The following is a 25,835-nucleotide window of genomic DNA, read 5'->3' as shown; positions in this document are numbered from 1 at the left end:
ATAAAAGGGGGATACAGATATATAAGAGTGACAGAAAAAAAATCTAATAATAATTTATTTTTTAATTTTTTAATTATAAAAGTATTTTAGTCATTTAACAATACTTAACCAAAAGATTCTAACAATATTAGAAATTTGGACTCAAATGGTTAAGAAAAGTGGCTATAAAGACTCATGGCGTTAAATATTTTGATTTTGGACTCACGTGATTAAAACCGCTAAAACACAGAGACTCAAAAAGTAATTTACCCTTTAACTAATATGAAAAATATGATTAAAAAAATAATAATTAAAAAATAATTGAGCTGCATTGAAAACCACTACAACTTAAACAGTAAAACCAGTAAAAAAATGTTTAATTATGGGTAAAGTGTATACTTTATACTAATAAATAACGTTACGGTAGAAAACTGAAAACAAATAAAACCCATTACACTTTTTATATTAACAGTTTTTAAACTTTCTTCTTGTCTCCGTCAGGTAGGGCTGGTAATTCTGACACGAACACGATAACACGACACGAACCTACACGAAGTTAACAGGTTTCGTGTTTGACCTTAACAGGTTTCGTGTCTAAACAGGTCGACATGATAAGACCTGTTTAAATTTCGTGTCTAAACAGGTTAAAACCCGTTAACCTGTTAAGACCCGTTAGTGACCTGTTTATAATTTTAAATTAAAAAAATATATCAAATATGTGGGGTGGGGACACGTGGAGTCAGAAGGGTATACCCAAAATTTTGAAATCCATTCCTTCACTTCACGCTCCAATAACCAAACCCTAAATTTTGTATTCAATCGCCGCTCACTTTCAATTTCATCACTTCAGTATCACCGGCAGCCATCGTTCATCACTTCAGTATCACCGGCGGCCTTCGGCGTCAACATCAACGGCCATTCTTTCACTTCACGTCTATTCCGTCGTCGTTCATCTATTCCGGCCTCGTTCTACCATGTAAGAAACACAGATATTTTGTCAAGTAGTTCAAATATTTTGTCAAAAACATTACCGTCGTATCACCGACTTGTTTTTTTTTCCTTGAGGTTTTTATTTTATTAGTAGTCGGTCACTGGTCACCACCGATGTGTGAATACATTGATGATGTTTTCATAAAAGTCTATTTTGTTGTAGTGAATTTATTATCAGTTAAGAATTTATGCATATACTAAAATATCTTCACTAACTAGTACCTTTGTCATGTCTAATTGTTTATCAGTGAAGTCGGACTTTTGTGATTCAGATATGATCTTTGCATATATGATATCTTTACAAGAAGATGATGGGTTTAGTGATTGGTCTATTGTTCATTAAACAGGTTCATTAATCGCTAATTTCAAATATGGAATAACAGGTCGTGTTCGTGTCTTAACAGGTCGTGTTTGTGTCTTAAACAGGTCATATGATATGTTAGTAACATTTTCGTGTCTTAACAGGTCACCAATGTCTTTCCAAATTGGAAAGACTATTATCAGGCAAAAAAAACCTCATTTTCCCTCCCCTCCCCTCCCCCTGTTAAGTAGATATCTGGAACACAGCATAAAGGATCACCAATAAGCAACGCACTTGCTAACCTAGGGGCTAGCCGCCTATGTGTTCAATCGACTCGGACTAGGAAAACCACATCCTACAATGTTTTGACTCCTGTCTGCCTAGAAACATTAACGTTCATAGTGCAGCTCTAACCATGTATCGTCGGTTTGGTTTTGTTTTGTAGAATTTTTGCTGCTAAGGAATTGAAATGAATAAATTCGTTTAAACCCCACCACTAACAATCGTTATAAACCCTAGTTTGCTCCTCCTTCAATCCACTGAGGTTCGTATTGCTTCTTCTTTTCAATCAATTCTTGTTACTCAATCGATTTCTGGTGCAATTCATCCCCTCTACAAGCCATTTCTGATCCAGTTTAACCGATCTCACACGTTCTTTTTGCGTCACTTCAGTCAGGCATTTTCACAAACACCTGTTGGGCACCCCATGATCAAATGGCAAACCAACTCATTAAACCCTTCAAAAACCCTCACTACCTACCCTCGGTTACACGATTCATGACAACAAGCAAACGGGTTCAAGACAGAAGCCAACAGAAACGAGTCCACGCCCTCGAAATCGCAGTCGAAAAGCACAAAATCGCCTCCAAAATCCTCTTTCTATTAGAATTATTAAAGCAAGAACCCGAACAAGTTATTCCCATCAGGTCTCTTGATCAACACAGGCGCCAGCTCAATCTGCCAAAGCCCCACAAAATATCAGACTTTATTCGCAAATCGCCAAAGCTGTTCGAGATGTATAAGGACCAAAGGGGCACAACATGGGTCGGGTTAACTGCGAAAGGCGAAGAATTGGTTGAAGAAGAAGAAAGATTAATAGCAGAGAATGAGGGAAAGGCCGTGGAGCATGTAACAAGGTTGTTAATGATGTCTGTAAACAAGATTTTACCTTTGGATAAAATTGCTCATTTTAGGAGGGATTTAGGGCTGCCATATGATTTTCGAAAGCATTGGGTGCATAAGTATCCGGATTGTTTTCGGGTTTTGAAAGATGAGGATGATGTTGAGTTCTTGAAGCTTGTTTCTTGGAACCCATGTTGGTCTGTTACCGAAGTGGAGAAGAAAGTTACGGGCATCACTAAAGCCGAAAATCATGTTCCGGGGAGGCTTTCGTTGGCGTTTCCGATGAAGTTTCCTCCGGATTACAAGAAAGTGTATAGATATGGTGGGCAGATTGAGAATTTTCAAAAAAGGGAGTATCTTTCGCCTTATGCAGATGCGAAAGAGTTGAAAGCGGGGTCGGTTGAGTTTGATAAGCGAGCGATTGCGGTAATGCATGAGGTGTTAAGCTTTATGAACGAGAAACGGTTGATTACGGATCATTTGACTCACTTTAGGAGGGAGTTTGTGATGCCACAGAAGCTGATGAGGATATTGTTGAAGCATTTCGGGATCTTTTATGTTTCGGAAAGAGGGAAAAGATTCAGTGTGTTCTTGACGGAAGCGTATGATGGGTCGGAATTGATTGAGAAATGCCCGTTGGTTGTTTGGAAGGAGAAAGTTGTTAGCCTTACTGGTTATAGAGGAAGGAAGAAAAGGATTGAGACTTTTGATGACATGGATGATTTCGTTGATAATGATTTGTTCGAGAGTGATTCAGAAGATGAAAACACTATTTGGATTGACCGATCGCTCAAAGAAGAGGATGATACGACGAGTGATGTTGAAGATGAGTTGGTTACACAAATCTCTGAGATGGATATTGGAGAAGTTCAGAAAGCTTATAACGATACGTAATAAACATCCCGAGGTTATAAATCTTGTGTTTTCTTGCACCTTTATTATCTTTTGTTTATCATTATTTAACATACTTGTAAGCTCACTTTCTACCTTTATTGGATCATAACGGATTATTCATTAGTCGTGCATACTTGAAATAATTAGAGTACTATTACTGACTGTTAGTTGGTTTCTTTTTGTAGAGAAATTATAGTTCTTGTAGTAATGCAAAAGCGAAATCTTTTATGGTGATCACACTTTTTGGCCATGAATCCATGATATCTTTCTAGGGGTGTGATACATACCCGGTTCCTATGAGAGTTTATTCAAGGCGAAAAAAATCAAATGGAGTCGGGTCAGCCCAAGGAAACTCACTGGAGCAGCTTTGCACTATTTACGGGCCCCGGTTTGACCCATTCAAACCTGATCAAGAACATGAGGAGATAAAGGGGCAAGGATGGTGTAAAGTCTGGTAATTATGAGGGAGATAGTAGGGTGGGGATGCTGAAAAGATGGATGAAATTAAATGTTTCATCAGAGTTTGCCTTTAAATATTTTGACCGGTCTTTATCGCTTTATGTTAGCATCGATGAAATTGGAGGTTTTATGTTATCAATATCATCGATGAAATTGGAGGTTATGGTTGTATCTGTACGTACAAATCTCGGATTGATTTGTAGATTATGCAGGATTAGATGATTATTGTTGTTATCCTTTGGAAGTTGGATCCCTAATTACTTCATTATCCTCTAGAAAACAATTTTTTTATGTTGAGTTTGTCATGTTACTAAGTAACTAAAATTGCAGATGATTTTACAGTGAATCCGAACAGATTATGTAGGTCGTATATCCAGAGGTATGCTTTCTGTGTGTCAGTTCTAACTCAGGTTACTGGTATTTTTTCCGTTTAATCGTAAGATTTATCAAAACCGTGATCTCTTTTTGCCTGTATTTTAAATGTCATGGTCCTTTAATCTGTATGACGTGGTTATTATACCCTCTAAAACGTATCTTTTTTTTACAAAATGCTTATTAAATTCCACTATCAATTGATTAATTAGAGTTGATGATAGACACAATGAACGATTATAGGACCTGAGAACACAGAATTACAAAATGAGTAGGGTTGATTGACTTTCAAGAGGTCGATAGACTCTCCATTGATGTATTTGTGGACTATTTGTTTTTATAAATCATAAGATTGATTTGGGATGAATTTTAGTAAATTGTTAACTGTACAATCTTACTAATATCTAATAATGACTTTTGTAGTAAATTCTGATTGTGGAGTGCGGTCATTTTTGCTTGAGAATATGTCTACCAGACGAACGGAAGAGATGCCGATGGTAACGATTTTTTATGGTTGTATACTTGTATTCATGTTGCTATTGGTCCATTGAACATCAATATCTGCTAACAATGTACACAACTGTTATTAGTTACTAATGAAATTATGCAGGTATATGGTACGAATATTGGCACAGTGACCTGGATGGTGTGAGACGGGAGAACCTCCCGCAATGGCATAACCTACAGGTATATACATAACACATTACTCATGTTTTTTTTTTTTTTGCTCAACTGAAGTGTTGACCACGGTAATCATTTTGTGCTCGTCTGGAGTAGGTTGGTTGGGATGAAGCAACCACTGGTGTAATCGTGTATCGATTTGGAAGACTGAGCCCGTATTACTGCTTCTTTTTTTGGTAAGTTGTGCCAATTAAAAAAAAAGACTTATTAAACTCATGAATTTATGAGCCCCAAGATTCAAGGGCTTTTACAATAATTAAGAATCAGTTAAACGATAAATAACAACTTTATTTCTCTAATATAACACTTACCAAAAAAATCATGATAACTGTGGTCTACTAGATTGTTTTTTTAACCTTTTCTTTTATGATGGCTACATATGCTAAATATATGATAATCTTTACCCTTGAAGTTTTCTGGCAGATAATAACTTCACTGGAACCCTACTAAATACTTTATCCTCTCTAACCCTATTGTCTTCCTTGTAAGTTATACCTTTTGTTTGTTTGCTTAGAATAGAGGTGGCAGTTTTGACTTATTAACGGGTAATGCAGTCAGTTTTGGTCCTTTATATTTCAAACGGGTTGAGCTGCCCGTGAGCTACTTGAGATCGGTTCGCTAAAAGCTTGAATCCAGCCGGGCTTCATACGTTAACCTACAAAATAAGCTTGTTTAATCGAGCTTCATATACCAAGCTCGGCTAGGTTCGCGAGTATAAACTGAACATATTATGTATAACACATTTGCAGTTATATATACCCACACACATTGTGTATATCTAAAAAGTTAATAAATAATAAACGAACCGAGCGTGAGATTTGGATATACACCTCGGGTTCGAGCTCCATTAAGCTAAGTTAAGTGAGTCGAGCCCACACTTAGAACTCAAGCTCAGGTGAGCTTGAGGTCGGCTTTGCTCGCATACACCGTACTTGAAAGTCACCTAAATTCTATTTTTATTAGATGCAACCTCCTAAATCATTTAGTTAAAGATTTGGATTTTTGCGGCGAGTTGTTGATGTCTTATATTTTTTTGCAATTCAGGTCTCTAAATGATAACAACTTGTCGGGAGAAATCTGGTTCGTTCAATGAGTGGGAGTAAAAACTTTCCACATGGTGCGTCAATCAGGGACTTGATTATTTCATGGGGTGCGTTCATTTACGAACAACTTATTGGGTTGGATGACGCGCCTAACAGTATTGATAAGCCATTTGTTGAACTACCCGCGCTTGATGCTTTAAAGGATGAAAGCAAGAAAATTGAAGAGTTTGCAGGGGAAAAAAATCCGTCTGGTGGATAGATGAATGCACAATGGAGTCGGGCCTAACTATGTATCCACACTTGTTAGAGGAACACCCGTAAGTCATCTGGGCATCCGCGCGTTGCGGCGCAGTCAATAATACGGGACGGAAACTTGATCCAAACCTTATCTAATACTGTTCCGTTGGTTAAGTACTGGAACAGTTCCGACACTTATGTTTAATGAAAACAAAAGACAACAATGTAAATAAAAATAGTAACGATTCTCTATTTAGTTCTGGTATGAATTGGAGCACAGACCAGACTACGACAATATAGTTGACACTCAAGTTTGGCTGAAAGGCTTTTTTATATCCTCCAGCATGGATTCTGTGTGTTGCACAAACATTGGTGCATTAAAATCCTCTTCAAGATCAATAATACTGCAGTCTTCATTGTTGGTTGCAATAGCGATTGTTTGGATCTTTGGCTTCTTTCCCTATTAAAAAATAAAGTTCATATATCTTTATATTTTTTGTAAAATAGGCATGAGTTTCTTTTTACTTGTTTATTTTTCTTAACTATGTGGAATTGGTCATCTCAATCAGATACAAAATCTGATTATCAGTCAAGGGCCGGTATTTGAGATTGCGGTGGGATATTCGTGGGATATCGGTAATTTTGGTATCATGCAAAATTTATATATACACATATAAAACGCAAAACATATATATAAATGAATAGTAATATTCAAAGTCAACTCAAAAGTGCCAGTATTTGAAACATGATCCAAATAACGGTCAATATCGTTCTAATATCGCCGACAATATCGGAACCAATATTTTGTAGAGGGCCGATAACCGATATCCCACCGATATTAACTGTGTACTATAAAACTGATTAAAAAAATATAAAAAATGGCTAAAAAGTCGCTGAAACCGTCCCACAAATAGGCGTAAAGTGTATTCAAACTCACAACCTTCTACATTGCTTTAATAAAATAATATGATTATTATTTTAAAAATATAGGAAAGATAAGGGTTTATACCTCTGGTAAGGGCAGTGATGGTTTAGTGGTGACACGTGCACTAATTGCCCTGCAGAAACAACAGGTCAACAAAACTAATTTAACTCAGTGTACCCAAACACAAACTTCTTGCAACAAGAACAACAAAAAGTGCCTATTACCGACCTTATAACTACATACATCATCGACACACAAAATACAATGTGAGTGTGAAAATGAAACAGTACCTTAACACAGGAGATGGCGGTTTCTTCGACACTATCGCAAAGAACTCCATCAAAGTCCAATGCGTAGAGATCCCCCATATCTTAATCTTATCTCTCTTCTTGTAACTGGGAGCTTCCTGAATGAAAAAATAAATTAGACTCATAAAATTAGAGGGGGCAATCTTGACCCAAAGCCTTCCAAGTGGGTCAGTTTGGGTTGCTTTCGACGCGAACCGTTTCGACCCGTACCGTTTCGACCAGTACCCTTTCGAACCGATCAGACGTAAACGTTTTTCTTTTCAGGAACGGAAGAGGAGGCTGCTCATGCTTATGATGTTGCAGCCATAGAATTCAAAGGAATTAATGGAGCAACAAATTTTGACAAAAGCACTTATACAAGAAGGATAACACCCAGGTCCAATTCAGCTTGCGACGTAGCATCTCAGGTCGAAGATCATACCGAACCGTTTCAACCCGTACCGTTTCGACCAGTACCGTTTCGAACCGAACAAAATTGCCCCTTGATGTACAATCTCTTTAAAAAAACATTTTTGTAAATAGACTAAATACTCTTAAAAATGACGAAATAACTTACCGATTAACTAATTAACTTAGAACACTTTGCACTCTTAATCTTGTGGAATCAACTTTAGTGTAGACTTATAATGGCGAAACGCATGGCATGTGCATTAGACATTGTTTCCTGTGAAAAAGATAGAGAAAATAAATATTTTAAGCAAAAAAAATGGCAACAAATTATAAAAAAAATCTGAACGGGGTGCTTTTATAATTACAGTAGGAGGTGTCGGCTTGACAGAATGGTAACAACCCACAAAAACTGTGAGGCATGAAGTCAAAATGACATTTATATTTGGGTCAACCTTCATAAGTAATGGTGCTAGCGTAAGACCTGCAATCCCAATATACTAAGGTAGATCAGAATATAACGAGTCACCGTCCGACACTTGAGCCTATCCGAAACTTGGACGTTGTTACTTGGTTGTGTTGTCCGATCGGATCACCATCCGATCCAAGTGCATCAGTTTGAATTTTGAAAATTGTGAAAATTTTTCGAAGTGTTTGAAATTTTTTCAGGTGTTTACAAAATGGGAGACGAATTCCTAAACCCATTCAGCGATGTTTTTGCATATAACACCGGGGATGCTTCAACAAATACAACGACCAACACAAATCCAAATCGGAAGAAGGCAATTGTTGATTCTCTCAGTATCGATAACGCCTATGGTACATATAACAAGCCGCCAAAGCTCATGGCGATTGAAGACTATAACAGATGGGCAAACAGATTTGAAGATTGGTTGAAAGCGTTTGCTTATCTAAGCTGGAAGTGTTTGAAGAACGGTTTCGATATTGGAAGAAAAGATTATGAAAATTAGAATGATGGTGAACAAGAGACATTTGTTGCTGAACAGAAATATATAGCATTATTACATCAATCTGTTAGAGATGATATCATTTCTTTGATTAGTTACGAAAATGCAAAAGATTTGTGGCGCAAGTTAGAGAAGAAGTGTGTAGGAGGGGCAGAGATAGTGAAAAACAAGAAACGTCTACTGGAGAAAGAGTTTGATTTGTTTGCATGCATGAAGAATGAGTCGGTGCTAAAGATGTTTGAGTGTTTCTGTCATCTGAAGATAGAGCTTGTCAGATATGGAATAACTATCACCGAAGAAGAAATGGTCGAGAAGTTGTTGGAATCGTTGACAAATGAAAAGGATTGGCAGCGGAGTCGACAATACAGACAGGAATATAAATCAAACCTTAAAACGATAAGAGTAAATTACAAGTTTTGTCCTTTATGTTTACACCAAATTACAGGCGGTGTCCTTTATCTTTAAAATTGACGGGTTTTGTACTTAATGTTTCAAAATCTTGCACGGTATGTTCTTTAAACCTAACCCAGTTTATTTTCTTTTGTTAAATCTGGACACCAAGGGGTATTTTAGTCTTTTTACACCATTTAGTTAATATCATTTTTAAAAAATAAAACAAAATAATTTATAACCCTACCTATCTTAAACATCAATCCACCTGCAACACCCCTCCCACCACCGCCTAACACACCTTCACCATCCACAACCCACGTTCACCATCCAGAACCCACCACTTCGGCCAACACCACCTGCAACACCTCCACCACCGCAAACCCACATTCACCATCCACAACCAACCACCGTAAGCATCCCAGCACCGCCACCAATCATCTTCATCGCACCCACCCACCACCGCCACCCATCATCACCATCACACCAACCCAATCGACCACCGTACACCTCCCACCAGCGCTCTTTTGCATGTTGTCGGGACTTAATGTTGATCGGGATCTACAATATGAATGTGAAATATCATTTTGATAATCATTTTAAAATTCAAAACATTTTACTCGTTTCTCCATTATGCTCACTATATAGCAACCGCTTTTAAGTTATGTATATAAGTTCATACCCCACGTCCATTGTCAGTGATGCACACTGACCCGTCTGCGAGTAAGACAATGTCGACTTTTGAAACAAAACCAGCTTGGGCTTCATCAACAGCGTTATCCAGTATTTCATAAACCTGATTTTATAGATATAAAACAATAACAATCATAATAGGAAGAAACTAATGTTTTGAGGTAAAGTGAGAAAGATACCAGATGATGTAGACCACAAAACCCCGTACTTCCAAAGTTCCAATGTACATTCCAGGTCTTTTCCTCACAGCATCTAAACCTTCTAATATCTGAAATGATAAAGAGATTATATGACACTATTATATATCGACCAGTACCGTTTTGAACCGAACAAAATTCTGATATAAACTGTCATTTGTTGTTTTGTTCTGTTTTCATACCGTTTTTTTAATGGGTTACAAAAAAGAAATCAATAAATTATCAGACGTAAACGTTTTTCTTTGCAGGGACTGAAGAGGAGGCTGTTCATGCTTATGATGTTGCCGCCATAGAATTCAAAGGAATAAATGCAGCAACAAATTTTAACAAAAGAACTTATACAAGAAGGATAACAAACAACCCCTTTTTTAATTGACCCATTTTGACCCGAACCCGTTTTGACCCATGACCCGACCCGTTTGCCAGGTCTACATTCATCGAAGGATGAAGCAACAACACATCATCATTAGAAACAAAGGACACTACAAAATGGAAGCACTAAAAACAATACTTCTTCCACTAAGTGGAAGAAAAGCACCTTAGCACCCCTAGATTGTAGATATTACGACCAGTTGGAGATCATTCAATTCAACTTCGATTTGTTCCTAAGCTCGTAAAGCCTGATTCGAGCTATATTTTCCTACAAAATTTGAGGAAGACATCATCGGCCTATATGAAAATAAAACTAAAAAATTGAGAACATTAAAAACTCATCCAAAACTCAAAATATTGAGTCATGTCCATCTCTTTGAATCTTAATTTTATTGAGAAGGTAACTAACATTGCACGATTAGCCCAAAATAATCATCATCTCCATGAAATTGGACCATATTAACATAAATTTCACATTAGAAACAGTGAAATACCTCAACGAAAACATGAAATTAACAGTAACTCGTCATCTGCAACCATTGAAAAACCTTAACCCTAAAAACACAAATTCTAGTTTAATTTTTTGAATATGCAGAAACATAATCTACTATTATGGTACATTAGCTCACCAGCCAACATATAATTAAAAACAAATCCATTTGATAAAACCACATGGCTCAAAAACCTGGTATCTAAAGTGGTAGAAAGCGATTTAGATTGATCTATGAAATTGTGTAAGCTTCAATCCAGAGTCAACCATAAGCTAAACACAATCAAACCAAGGACAAAATAAATATCATTAGTGGTAACCGACCTTCAAGCCTAAATAAAAGTAATTCAACATCATACACCGATATTAAAATCCCTAACTTCAAAATCATCATCAATAAACCTAAGCTAAAGTCACATGAAACAAATCATTTCGATCAATCAAAACAAGAGGATACAATTCATACAGGTTATTACAACTAATCAATAAATATATATGTAAACACAGCACAGCATGTAAAATTGTCAAAATGCTAAAAAACCCTAACAAATCTAGTTGGTACCAGTTAAGAAATTCTGAGTAGAAAATTGGACCTTGGAAAATTGAGAGTCCACATGATTGAAGTGGTGAATCTGCTTCGCTTCAAAATGATTGTAGAATATGCAGTTATCAATGAATTAATCGATTTAGAAAAACCCTAAATGGTATTTTGCTCTGTGTTTACTTGCACAAGAAGATCGCAATAAACTTAGAAATGGAAAACCCCAGAAATTTGTGGAGCAATACGTCGGGTAGAAGAGATGGCCAATTTTCAGCCTTGAGGTATTTGATTTATACAACGGTTTCGCAACTGAAGAACTCATGAAATTCAACATTCAATATAACTATAAATGGAGATGGCAAACGATTCAATAACATTCAGTTCTTATTGCCCACCGTTTCATTTGCTTCTTCGATTTACAAGGGTTTTGGTTGAAGGAATCATTAAGATTGCACTGAATGGGGGCAGATTTGGGAGAGAGGGTGTAAAATTAGGGAAACACAAGATGACGTTTGGATTGACATCTTAAAAATTGATTGTGAAATTACATTTGTAGACATGGGAAATGCTTATATATAGTACTAGTGGGGAACCCGCGCGTTGCGGCGGGATCGATAATTTAGTGCATTGTACTCGTTTTCCATTAGTTAATTAATCTGTACGACTTACGACTCGCATCGAAAGGCACTTTTACCCATTTGACCCGTCTGTTAAAAATAAAAAAATAAACCTTGCAGTCAAACAGTTAAAGAAATAGAAATGATTGGTTCCACTCTAAATGCAATATATTATGTAAAAGCAAATAATTGAAAATGCACTGCACCATTACTTTTGAGTGTTCATTTTTAGAAAGTGGAGCCAACTTGAAACCGGGATGACTGAACTCTGCCACTGTTGGTGCAACGCTATCCCCCACTTTTCTAGTTAATAAGAAGGGTCTCTTCTAATTTAAAGCTCATAAGAATACCATAAGAGGTGGTAAGAATAGACTGTTTGGGTACTGGGTCAAAATGGTTTGCTTTTTGGTAATAGCGGATAACTTTTAATATGTGTCAAAGCAAATAGGGCGGGTAAAAACTAAAAATTAAAATGTAGCGTTTTTAGAGAGATGAAACATCGATTCAAATGTATGTCTTTTCATGGTTGTCTTTTTCTTCTTGAATCTCGCTTACCATATACCCAGGGATTTCAAGCATATGTCTTTCCATGAGTGTCATTTTTTTCCTTCTTCAATCGTAATTACCATACCATGTTTTGTTTATATTATTAGAGGAAAAATCAATTTGTTGATTTGATCAAACATCTTATACATTGTTTTTATTAAATAATTTATTAGTTCACAAACAAATAATATGGCAATGCGCGGGTTAGCGTAAACTCGTTAATTACAATTACATAAGTTTGTATATAAATAATCAAATCCATCATGATGTTATTATTTTGTCTTTAGACTTTTGAGTGCATCCAAGCAGCATTTCGTCTTGCACAGCATCCTACAAAATAGACCATTGACTGCAATCAGACAAGATGGAATGTTGTATAATGTCACAAATTCAAGATTCTTTAAACAAAAATTCAATCTTGCCACTACCACATGATATATAATTAGCCATAATCATTGTGCAGAGTGACTTACCAAGATCACAAGCAAAATCACGTTAAAGATAGCAACCACACGCCATTTGGTTTTTATGTATTGTGCCACTCCAGCTCTAAACGCAATACAATACAATACAATCTTAGGTGACAAAAGAAGCATATAGCATAGAATGTTAATGTGGAGAAATGATGCTTTACTTGCACGAATCACAGTTTTGCAGTCCTTGTTAGAGCTCACTGGATGAAAGCTCAAATCATAGTAAGATGCATTAACAGCAGGATAACCACACCTAATACACACTTGAAACTTTAAGTCAAGAAAGATGGCAAATAGTAAATTACCATATCTAGCTAACAAAAGGGAATAAAAATGTTCTAAGAAGCCTACTGAGAGGGTGGTCTGCAACAGCTTCAATGGGAGTTAATTCTGCCAATTTGTATTGTTTGAGAGTCTGCAGTAAGCACACCATAGTAACCTTCTAATTAAACTAAACGGCCAGTTTTCACAAAACATGCCATATTCACATTTTAATTGGAATATAATTGGAAATAAAACACGTACTCTGTATCTTCTTGGCAGGCTATTGCAAACCTCGGTTTTAACAAAACAACTTTGAAGGTGTTTCCAGTTAAGGGGGTTGTTTAACTGATAATTGAAACAAGAAACAAACTTGGATGGTTATTATGTGAGCTCGACAACTTTTTAACTTATGTTTAAGGGTTTTACCCAAAAAAAAACTTATGTTTAAGGGAAATGCGCTTACCTTTTTTATAAACCAAGAGACATAATCCTGGAGCTGATCCTCCTTGTATCTAATCATAGAAACAGATTAATGAATAGCACACTTTATTCTTTGTATTAGTTCAAACTTAAAACGGTATATGAAGAGCAAAATGCAAGAACATACAGAATTGTCGCTTTGATCTTACCCCAAACCTGCAACATCGTGGCTAACCAAGTTACTGGTTCAACTGCCTTCCTGCCTGCCTGCCAAAATTGCATGGTTCAAAAGGGAACGGACCAAATCGAAATGGTGGAGGGTCCGGCTCCAGCTCCAGCCAGAGCAGCCCGCGAACCAAAATCAACTGGGTCTCTTGCAGCCCAAGAACAGGACCACTTATCAACTTGAGGCAGGGTAACGCCATGAGATGCCATATGACTTCCACTTAACAAAGTTTCTTTAAAAATTCTGTACTTTGTAATCGGAACACACCATGAATGAAAATCCGCTCGATGTCAGATTAAGGAAATCATCAACTCAGAGCACTTGACAAACATAAGAAAGATATCATCAATGCAAGAAAAATGGTCTTCATATAATAAAGAAGGTTCCACATGACAACTCAACTTTATTGAAACTATCATGAACACAAACTCTTAGCATCATGTAATTCCAACAATAGATGACAAAAATTCAGTGCACAACCAAACACATACATAAAATGAATGAATTTAAGGTTATCTGTGATGGGATGCAAAGATCACCAGGGTTACCAGTGTTCCGACGACTGTACGACTAATCGGAACCCCACCCAGCCGGCGTCTCTTGAACTCCACTCGCTGATGTTGTCGTGGTGGTGGTGGCTATGCCGCCGTAGAACGGTCGTCGGAACCACCGACTGGATCCCTCATATTATCCTGTTCTCCATCTTAGCCCCATCTCTCTCTCCCTCTCTCCAACTCTCTATTTTTCTCTAGTATGTATAGTTATTATAGAGTAGAGGGGGCTTGGAAACCGTCGGAAGTCCAGACGTTTCATCGCTGCAATTGAAGAGTGAAGGAATGTGATAGGGTTTAGATGGGGAAAAAAGGGAGGCCGGTGTGTTAGGAGAGGGGCAATAATGGTAGAAAATGGCAAAAAATTAGGGATTTCAATTGACTTTTCACATGCCATCTTAAAATTTGTGGGTGAAATGACAATTATAGGACAAGGAAATGCTTATATATAGTATATAGATATAGATATAGATATATAAAAACTTACCATGCATAAAACTCTTAATGCTACGTAAGTTTGATAAGCAGGTCTTAAATTTGTGGTGCAAATGTGTTAACCCATTTGACCCATTTGATTTATATTTTGATATGTTTTTATTTGGTAATCGTTAGTTTCATATATAATATTTGTTTGTTTCATTCGATTGATTCTGTTATTCTTGTATGTTCTTATTATTGATAAAAAACTACTAAGTTTTAAAAGCACATCCAAAGAAAATATGCTCATTTATTGTGTAACATTCAACCTTTCATATCATCAATATTATCCGCTTTGCCCCCAATAGGTTGCCCATCTAAAAACTCACAGATTTGTTTTTGGTTGCCCCGGTAGAGACTGCTCAAGAGGTCACATGTCCCAGTAATATCCCATCTAAGCACGTTTCATAGTGGAGTTTTCATGTGCTCCATATCCATTGCGTCCAAAACGCGTTGATGATTTAAGAGGTAGTGCATTCCTTATGAACCAAGAATCTCTTTTGTCCACGGACGACGTGGGATTTCCCTATGGTGTTACAATGATCCATGTTAATCTTTTCGATATCGTTACATGTTATAAATATCTCCAGCCATCATTATTTTACATTCGACATAGACAAGAAAGATGCATTATTTGAAGTTGTGAAAGTTTAGCAAGTAGATTAGTTCAGTTGTTCTTGATAAAAAAAAAAAGAAAAGAAAGAAAGAAAACCACACCCCGGAACACTTAAATTATTAACATCACCATTAGAATCCAACTCACATGTCGGAAATATCAGCAGGGCCGTCTCCGAAAATCGAAAAAAAAATTTGGCCCTGTTCGAGATAAAAAATTTGGGCCCTATTCGCAAATCTTCATATAATATAAACTCATCAATCATTCAATCAGATAACTCATAATACTACAATAATTGTTATCAAATAGATAAAACAAATTAACAAAAATCGTGTAGCAAAAATGATCAAGTTATCGAACCTACTTGCTAAGCGAAAAGTGTGGTTCTTCTAGCGTTTCTTGAAGCAAAGCTCTCGATCAACTCCTTGTAATCCATAGTATCTAATATTTCACTTTCAATAAAAATTGTCGCCCACCCGTCTGGCCTTTCTTTTCTTTTCCTTTCCTCTAGCTTCCTCTTCTTACGTTTTTGATGGCCGGATGGGTATTTGTATTTAGGAACGGGAGGCATAATTTCTAAATATTAACAAAAAAACATTCATTCAATATTTCAATCACAAGACATCAGTTAACAAAAAACATACATTCATTCAATATTAACAAATAACATTCATTTAATATTTCAAATTTTCAATAAAAAAGACATTCATTCAATCAAAATCATTCATATGAAATCAAAAAGACATTCATTCAATCAAAAACGAAATCAAAAAGACAAAAACATATGAAATCAGCGACTGATATACCTCTGAATCCGAAAGTCTGATGATAATTGTGACTAATCACTGATATACTTCCGAATCTTCGATTCCGAATCACAGTGATATTAGGAACGAAAATTGAAACTCTGATGATCAACGACTGAAATCCTGAATCACTGTGATATTAGGAACGAATTGAGAGTCGACCTTTCATTTCCCTCTTGACTTCTGTGCGTGCAATTGATAGCATTAGGCAACAGCGACTTTTTGTTTACCTCGTCCCTCCTGTGCGTGCCATATATGATCACTGTAGGCCCTTATTTTTTTTGTAATTGGGCCTTATTTCATTTGATTGCAACCGACTCTGGGCCTATTTAAACATACATAATTTATTTTTTATAAATACATACAGAATGTTTTTAAAATTTTTGGGCCCCATACTGGTTTGGGCCCTGTGCCCAGGCCCATTCTGCACCTTGGCTTAGCCGGCTCTGAATATCAGTATGTTTAATTGGCTTTCGAGTCTTAATAGTTCCACTCACTACTGGCGAAACTAGAAGAAAAATTCAGAGGTATTCCAATTTTTTTTACCGTACATTCATACAATGTAAATGAAAAAAAAAACACGATAATAAATAAAGTAAACAAGTACCTAATAGATTTTCCTCTTAGGCTTTTTGAACCTTGAAGTCGAGCCATTACATCACTGTTATCTGTTACTTTATCAAATGTTTCTCTTTGGATGTTACAAAGCAGAGCATTGTTCAGATAATCATCACTCTTTCGATTGAGTAAATCCGTCTTGACAAGCTTCAATATAGAAAACCAACTTTCAACGGTTGCGGTTGCAACAAGTAAAACCAATGTTAACTTCAACAATTTCCTCTCGTATAATCATTGATTGGTTAAAGCTAACTTAGTTTCAGATTTTCAAAACACTTTTTTAAAGCTTTCTACACATACAAAGACAAAACATTTATACACAGTTACTTAAATACATCATCAGATATCTAATTATTTACACTACAGAGTCAAATAAATAAACATTTTCACACATATCTTATCACTTCCTAATTTTTTTTGGTAAATTACACTTTTCGTCCTTTATGTTTGTATCAGATTGTAATAGATAACATTTAACTTCAATAATTACAGTCATAGTCTTTTATTTGAAAAACCCGTTACATCTTTCGTCCTTTAGCAGTAACAAGTTAACAATTTCAGTTAAATATATTTTTTTGGGGGTAAATCAGTTAAATATTTTTGTATAAGGGTACTTTGGTCTTTTTACCAATCTAGTTAAAATATTCTATAAATAAAACAAAAATAATCAATAAATACACACCTGCATCTTGACCCATTTCTCCCCCTTTCAACTTCATCCCGTCACTCCAGATCTACATCTTGATTTCTCTTTAGGTACAAAACCCACTCTCAAAATCAAAAATTTTTCAACACCCATTTATCATTTCTCGATTTCAATCAATACCCATTTGCTAGATTTCAATTAACCCACTTCACTTTCACATTTGCAGATCTTGAACATCAATGGGTTCCGTAACCCTAAACCCCCAAATCGCCAATTATCATTAATCATTTTTAAGAATAATAATCCTCACTTCCTTAATTCTTTTGGCTTTCGTTTAATACCATTTGTTTCAATCTCAAAAATACCTACACTTCTAAGAAATTTTCCAACATGCAGAAAGAACATTTACATGCTGTGGGCATCAGAATCACACATTCACACCCCCTTTAATCAAATAACCATTAAGTTATTCATCATTTCTCAATATAAAAACCACAGAGTGTGTTTGCTGAAGGTGAGAGAGAGAGGAGAAGGAATTGGGGGTTTGTTATTAGAAAGGGAGAAGTGGCGTTTGCTATATATGGTGGTGGTGGCGGCGGCTGGCATATGGTGGTGGTGGTGTAGGTTGGTTGAAGAGAAAGAGGGAGAGAGATATGGCTGAGAGAAAAAAATATGGTTTTATATATAAAAAAGTGAAATTACCGATTTACCCTCATATGCAAGGCACATGTTCTAACTTAACTTAAAATTTTAACCTTGTTAGTGTTAAAGGATGAAAGATGTAACGAGTTTTCTAAATAAAGTATTACTATGACTGTAATTATTGAAGTTAAAGGGCATCCATTGCAATTCGATACAAATATAAAGGACGAAAAATGTAATTTACCCTAATTTTTTTAACAGCCATTTCGTAATTGTTTATCAACTAGAGGGATAACTCGTGCTACGCAGCGGGTTTTCTATCGGTATCAATTCAATTAGTAGGATACCGACATTTTATGCACCAACCGAAAGAGGAATTCGATTGGTATTGTTATGCCTTAAAAAAGAAACCAAAAAATAAAGTCCTAATATGTCCAAAAGAATATTGCGGCGCAGGTACATTGCAATTACCGAATGCATTAGTCAAATCGTTACGTAATGCGTTAAAAATATGAAAAAATATGACCAACGCGCGTTGCGGCGCGAGTACATCGCAAATATCGAATGTATTAGTCCAATCGTTACGTAATGCGTAAAAAAATATGAAAAACGCAATTAGACGTATTTGATTATTTCAATGTAACATGTAGGTGTAAGCTCGAAACTTTAGAGACTTGAGGGAGTAAAAAAGGTTTTACAAAGTTTTTAAAGACAACGGCAAATTAGCGAACGAAAGTTACTGAACGAAAATTAAGTTAGTAAAAGACTTAATAGGTTGAAAACGTATATTATATGTGATACATGGGTAAAGCTAGAATGTTGAAAATTAGAGGGGTTAGTTTGTATAACATGTAAAATGGAGTAAGGGCTAAAATTAATAATTACGAAAATAAAGGGTGTAGCAAAAATGAGAAGAAGTTGTTGCACTCCCATTTTCTTTTTCGCCTTTCTTTCTCGCGGGGGGGGGGGGGGGATAGAAAAATAACAAGTATATTAACAAAGAAGAAGGACTGGAGCAATAAAAGTTGAACCTTAAAGGGGCCAAAGAGAAAAAGCATAAGAGACCGATAGGCAAAAAAAAAAAAAAAATTAAATAATATTATAACTACTGTTCATGCCTCTTGCAAAATGTTATATAGATAATAATAATAATAATAATAATAATAATAATAATAATAATAATAATAATAATAATAATAATAATAATAATATAATAATAATAATAATAATAAATTAAAAATAAAAAATTAAAAATTAAAAATAGAAAAACGAAAAAAGAAAGTAATAATGCAAATTAAATGGTGAAACAATAAATGGTAGATGACGTGAGCCTCTATGCGATAATGGTAGAGATATTATCCATCTCCACTAGACATAATGCCTATACACCAATTCAAGAGGAAACCCAATAAATATAAGAAAAACTCCTTTGTGAGAATCGAACCCAGGACCTATTGGTCCAAAGTCTTATCACACCCCCAAGATACCACTAGGCTATAAAGCCATGGGTAATGGTAGAGATATAAATGAACTTTTTGTGTTGTCTATAAAATATATTAGATTTTAAGTTTTATAGCTGGGCCCATAATAAACTTTTGAGTATTCAATCCAATAAAGGGGTCTGGGGTGTGGGAATAGTTTTCCTCGTGATAGAATGTTATAACTTGTTAATACAATTTTTCACACCACCGCCACTCAATGTATCACACATCAAAATGGAAAACGCGTTGAATGTATCACACGTTGTTGGGTGTTGGGTGGTGAGGGAAATTGTTGGTTGAGGGAAATTGTTGGGTGTGGTGGTGAGTGATGGACATTTCCACTAAAATCCATCCGTAGTGATGGAATAATGTTTGATGACATGGCAGAACTTGATTGGAAGCTGTGAGTGAGTGATGAGTGATGACCACCCCTACCCCCTAATAATATATCACCGTAGCGCTGTACATCTTTTCTTTCTTCTCTGGTTCAACTTCACAAATCTGAACAGCTCGTCGGAACCCGATCGGTTGCCGAAAACATTAAAATTTCTCTATTTTCTCTCTCCTTTCAAGTTTAGTAAGGCTTAGGGTATCCTAATACTTGTTCAGGGTATCCCATACATATAATGGTGAAAACGAGAGAAAAATTTGTGCTTCACCAAAAAAGTTGAGGGGGGTCTCGTGCAACTCCTGGCCGCCACATGGATCCGCCCCTGCCACTCACATTCTATAGTTTCAATTACCAAGTCTTAACGGTTAAGCCGATGATTCATGTCATGTAATAAGCCGTGTAAATGAATCAGACGAGTTTGTGTACTTTTTTTTCTAGTTTTGAATATGATTTATGTATATGTTTAATACTCACGATACAAATGATCTTGATTCATAAATAAAAAGAAAATTGGCCTTACCCACCAAACCAAATGGATTTTGGATGGCTTAACTGGTCACCCAAACCCATAACAAGCGGATTTAGTTTGTCATTTTCTTAAGACTCAAGTTGTCCTTCAAGCTTAGAAATACCCTCAAAATTAAGCAAACTAGATTGTGACCTCCCTTATTAAAGTAGGCCAACTACCTAGTGAAAATAGAAGCCATCAATTAAAGAGTATAGATATCCAAAACACGACGATATCCATTTCCGAGAAGTGAAATTCTCTATCCAAGGACGAAAAACGTAAGATGTGAGGCTGATTAGGTCACTGGATTGAGAAGGGAACATGATAAAATGTCGTAAAAGATTATTGTAATTTCGGTTTGGAGTTTGCCTAGATAACCTTTGAATCGTGAGATCACTTTCGGATTAAGGTTATTTTTATGGTACTCCATAATACTTAACAGATAAGAAAAAGGTTTCGGGAACGAGTATGCATCTTTTAATGAAAAAATGTCATGAATTTTAATGAGTTTGAGATCTTAAAGCGATGCCAATGTAATCCTAACTGTCAAATGTTATATGGATGAACAAAGGGATTAAGTTTTATGAAATTTTTCAATCACTTTTGTGATTCTGGAATAACTTCCAATACATAACGAAACATGGAAAATAACCCTGGCCAGGGTTGTTGCCCTTTGGACCCTACGAGGGGCTACCGCCTTAGATCTTGCCACGAGGGGTGTTATCCTTAGACCTTATTATTTAGTGAGCATCAGAAAATAGAATAATCTTGATTAAGTGTGCCCTCATAGTACGTTTTCTCATTTGGTCTGAGCCGAGGTGAATACGAATTATCAAAAATAACATGATAACACTAAATCACCAGCAAAGATTGGATCAAAATCATAATATTTAAAAAGTTCAAACAAAATAAAAAAATATAAACATACCATAATGGTAAAGTAAGTTAATATAAAATAAAATAACATTTTTAGGTAAAGAAAAATATAAACATACCATAACGCTAAAGTAAGTTAACATAAAATAAAATAACATTCTTAGGTGGTGTTTGGTCTACAAGAATGAAAGTCGGAATGCAATTAAGCATTATGAGAGAATGAAAAAAAAATTGTTTGGTTGATCAATAGAATTAAATCACCTATTACACAAGGAATCGTATTTCCTCTAAACATCCCAAAATCATTCCATCCCCCCCCCCTCCCTCTTGTTTTTTTCATGTCATTCTCTCTTTCGCCATTCATAAACACCATCACAACCCGCCAACATCCACCACCATCGCCGCTGCAGCCACCCACCATTGTTGTCCCCCACTACCACAACTCACCCATTGTTGCCGTCCACCCCCGCAACCCATCCACTGTTGTCGCCTCCAACACCACCGCCGCCACCACCACCACCCACCCATCACCTAGGGGTTACAATCGCCAAATCCATACAAAAAAAAATTATTTTCTCAACTGAAACACTGAGGTTTCAAAATCGTTACTAGATCCATCCACTTTTGTAACCATGGTAAAAAAAAAATACTGTTAAAAATGAGAAGTATTTTGATCATTCTCTTCATTTATTTAAATTTTCTGATTTTTTAACCTGGTTGTTTTCTCTTTTAACATCACGAAAGATGTTCATAACCATGTATTGTAACACTATCTTATAAACTCGTGTATTGCACGACTTAAATATAAAAAAAAATACAAATCACAAATTTGTATATAATCCTAACAGACCCTGTAAATCACAAAAAACGTTTTTGTGAATTTCCTAACAGACCCGTTTGAGCAGAGGTCTATTCTTCGGCCAACAGATGTTCTTCTATTCGGTTGGGCAGATGAGAAACACGCTTGTGTGGATCGTGTCGGAGTGTCCCCCTAATTGGGCTAAGGGAAAACTCTTTCATGGCTGGCTAGGTTGTGTTGAATTGTTGATGGCATAATTAGGGAAAGTTGCTAAGCATGAAACGGTTTGTGTTGAAGATAACATGTCTTCATTTCCTTTGTTTTTGATACTTTTGGTTCCCTTGCTTATAAAGTTGTCGGTTTCCTGTAGATGTCAGTGCAGAACAATTTTTGGACGTCGAAGAATCAAAGTTTTGTTTCGATAGAATTGGATTTGTTATTCAAAAGGAAGTTGCGACGCAACTTGTTGCCTCTCTGTCAGCCATCCTTAAGTAATTTTCCGTGTTTTTATAAAGTTAATCCTTGTCGGTGAATCAAAATATTAATACTAAAAAATCGAATAATAAAATATTAAAATTATTATATTAGAGTTCACCTTATATAGTTAATATTAATTTACTATGGTAAAAATTAATTATTTAGGTCCGTGTTAGATCAACTCTATACAAAAGCTATCATTTAAACAGGCCGGTATGGTAAAGTATAGGTAAAATAAAATGTGAACAAGTAAACAAAAACAGCATGAAGGCAGTGAAGTAGGTAAGCACATAGACCATTCAAACTAGGAGTGAAGCTTCAAGCTTGCATCCACATGAAATGATTGGGAGGATTCACCAACCAACAACAAGAAATGCATGATCCAACTTGAACCACATGTACCATAGAATCCAAAAGAAACTTTCAAACACAATTTAGATTGTGGCACAAATATTGGCAGGTTATAGGTACAAAAGTTGTGCACTTTTCTGTGTAGTTTTCCTCTTATTTTATTATTTTTTTTATAAAAAAGACAAGTTCCCTTTATGTTGGTGAAATATTGTTGAGATATCACTAACCTTCTAGTTTTATCCAAATCATTCCAAGATTTTCGCACAAAAGATTCAACCTCTATATGGTTTAAATATTATTATTATTATTATTATTATTATTATTATTATTATTATTATTATTACTATTACTATTACTATTACTATTACTATTACTATTACTATTACTATTACTATTACTATTACTATTTTCATTGTTTTAAGGGAAATATTTATAAGGAAGATAATCAAATATAAAGTATAGTTTGGCTAGAAAGGATATGAAGCAATAAGGTTATTACATATGACAAAATTTAAAATTAAAGGGGAAAGTATTTTAGTCAATTTTATCCAATATTCTCTCTTCTTCTTTCCTTGTAACTTCAAAATCCATTATTTTCAAAACCCACAATCTTTAACATTTTCTTCACTTTTTATCATAATAAAGTAGCCTAAAATAAGAAGAGTGAATACATATCGGTTGAAAGTCACCCTAAATTTAAAATTTAATGCAAATAAATATATTTAGATTATTATATGATATTAATAGTAATATAACTAACTATTCACACATATTTGATATTAAGCTATATCTAATAAATAAGATTCTGTGAACCAAATTAATACGTAATACTAAGTAACCTAATGAAATTCTTTCCGCTTATTTGTGGTGAACTATGTATTATTTACTTTATTAATATTTGCTTTATGAATATTTCATCTAAGATCATGCGTAGTGGGTAAGATCCACTTTCGGGTGTTTTGCGCCATGTGCCAGTCTAGTCAGCAAGGGGTATTATTGGGCGTTTTTCTAAAATGGGTGTAGTGGGGATGTGGACATTATGTTAAAAGTAGGGGTGAGCACATTAACCACCATAACCGATAACCGATAACCGAACCACTAATAACCGATAACTAATATAACCAATGGTTATGGTTATGAAACTTTGTATAACCGCTCAATTGGTTATGGTTATGGTTATGAAGCTTTGGTTAACCGATATAACCGAAACCGAACCGAACTTGTGATGTTAACTTTACATAATGGATTTGTGTTTTACAAAACCATATAGAGGGTTTTTACTAAGATAAAAGTATGTTAGTAACAAAATGATCTTGATGTAGATGCCATTTATTTTGATAAAGAACTAAGATGTTATGGCCATAATTGTTTTTGTTTGAGAATTACCTTATTAAAAAGAACCCTAAATCGGTAGTTTAACCAAAAAGTTTAGTCTCCGTTATCTTATAAAATAGGCTCAAACTAAGTTCAAATCGTGCACAACCCTATTTATTTCAAACATTGCTTGGTTACTTAACCGAAATTAACCAAAACCGAACCATAACTGACTTCATAACCGATTAACCGTAATCGAAGTTTGGTTATGGTTATGGTTACCAAAACTCCATAACCGAACTAGCGGTTATAGTTATGGTTAATAGTAAAAACCGAACCAAACCGACCCATGCACACCCCTAGTTAAAAGGGTGTAAAGAATTAAATATAAATAAAAAAACCAACCAAAAAACCTATTGGCTAAAAAAAGTAGGGGTGTTCATCGAATCGAATATCGAATTTTCGAATTATTCGAATCGAATTGTACGAATAATTTTTATTTTTCCTTGTATTCGTATTCGATTCTAATTCGATTAAAACCTATCGAATTCGAATCGAATTCGTATTCGAATAAAAAACCCAATTCGTATTCGACTAAAATTTCGAATTCGAATCGAATTCGAATAAATTCGATTTAATTCAGATTCTTTAAAACATGTAAAAACTATAAAAATGAAACAGAAATTTTAAAGCACCCATAAAACACGATATCACATTAAAAAGTTTCAAATAAAGTACCACAAGTCTAACATTCAAAACGAGAAGCCGGGAATAATCGCTCCACATTATAAGTTAATATTTTTATGTTTAGAAATCTATTGATAGATTTGTTAATTAGGTTTTACTTATGGGTCATGTAATGGGTAATTTTAATACTTGGAAAAAAATTAGAAAAGAAATTATAGTGTAGTTTAATAAAAGTTATATATTTATTATATAAAAAAATAATAAATAAAAATGTACAATTTTTATTCGAATTTTGAATCGAATTTGAAATTATAAATTCGTATTCGATTCATATTCGATTTACTTGACTCGAATTGAATCGAATTCGAATTCTTATAATCGAAACGAATTCTTGATAATCAAATCGAATTTAAACGAATTTCGAATTTTTCGAATTCGAAACGAATCCTGAACACCCCTAAAAAAAAGGGAAGCTCAAAAATGATTGGCCAAACAATTGCCCCATGAGCGTGATTAAAAACACGCCTAAACAAAAAATAAGCCAAACACGCCCATGCATGTGGGCGTGATTGGGCACAAAAAACGCCCCAAAGGGCAACCACTACGGATAGTCTAATAAAGATTTCAACTTAATTATTTCCTTTATTGTTTTCACTTATTAACAACTATTTAATATTTCATTGATCCAATGGCGTAATAG

The 25,835-nt window shown here is 35.2% G+C and overlaps 1 protein-coding gene, 1 long non-coding RNA gene and 1 pseudogene across 18 annotated transcripts; 1 reads left to right on the top strand and 2 right to left on the bottom strand.

Moving 5' to 3' along the window:
• Window positions 1-750: 750 nt before the first annotated feature.
• Window positions 751-6,560, top strand: LOC110904525 (protein WHAT'S THIS FACTOR 1, chloroplastic). 10 transcript variants are annotated; one of them, XM_035983425.1, is made up of 7 exons: window positions 751-955; window positions 1,435-3,299; window positions 4,076-4,124; window positions 4,541-4,614; window positions 4,728-4,804; window positions 4,895-4,974; window positions 5,843-6,560. In XM_035983425.1, exon 2 carries the CDS (start codon window positions 1,985-1,987, stop codon window positions 3,284-3,286), a length of 1,302 nt encoding a protein of 433 aa, XP_035839318.1. In that variant the 5' UTR covers window positions 751-955; window positions 1,435-1,984; the 3' UTR covers window positions 3,287-3,299; window positions 4,076-4,124; window positions 4,541-4,614; window positions 4,728-4,804; window positions 4,895-4,974; window positions 5,843-6,560. The 10 variants fall into 10 exon arrangements, with proteins under 10 accessions (XP_035839318.1, XP_035839319.1, XP_035839316.1 ...); XM_035983426.1 differs by lacking the exon at window positions 4,076-4,124; XM_035983423.1 differs by having other exon boundaries at window positions 4,076-4,614.
• Window positions 5,842-11,874, bottom strand: LOC110904527. Of its 8 annotated transcripts, XR_002572605.2 has the most exons (11): window positions 11,402-11,874; window positions 11,004-11,081; window positions 10,813-10,873; window positions 10,485-10,586; window positions 9,929-10,017; window positions 9,739-9,852; window positions 9,304-9,617; window positions 7,868-7,975; window positions 7,294-7,409; window positions 7,088-7,136; window positions 5,842-6,538 (listed from the first exon to the last, which is right to left on the bottom strand). It is a non-coding gene; the product is annotated as an uncharacterized LOC110904527 (long non-coding RNA). The 8 variants fall into 8 exon arrangements; XR_002572603.2 differs by having other exon boundaries at window positions 10,813-11,081; XR_004879697.1 differs by lacking the exons at window positions 10,813-10,873; window positions 11,004-11,081 and adding an exon at window positions 8,067-8,182.
• Window positions 11,875-12,620: 746 nt separating this feature from the next.
• Window positions 12,621-14,805, bottom strand: LOC110904528 (annotated as a pseudogene).
• Between the last annotated feature and the right edge of the window lie 11,030 nt (window positions 14,806-25,835).

Source organism: Helianthus annuus, chromosome 14 (assembly GCF_002127325.2).
Source record: "Helianthus annuus cultivar XRQ/B chromosome 14, HanXRQr2.0-SUNRISE, whole genome shotgun sequence".
NCBI lineage: Eukaryota > Viridiplantae > Streptophyta > Magnoliopsida > Asterales > Asteraceae > Helianthus > Helianthus annuus.
Note: the sequence above shows the minus strand (reverse complement) of the source record. Positions and strands in the feature narration are given on the sequence as shown.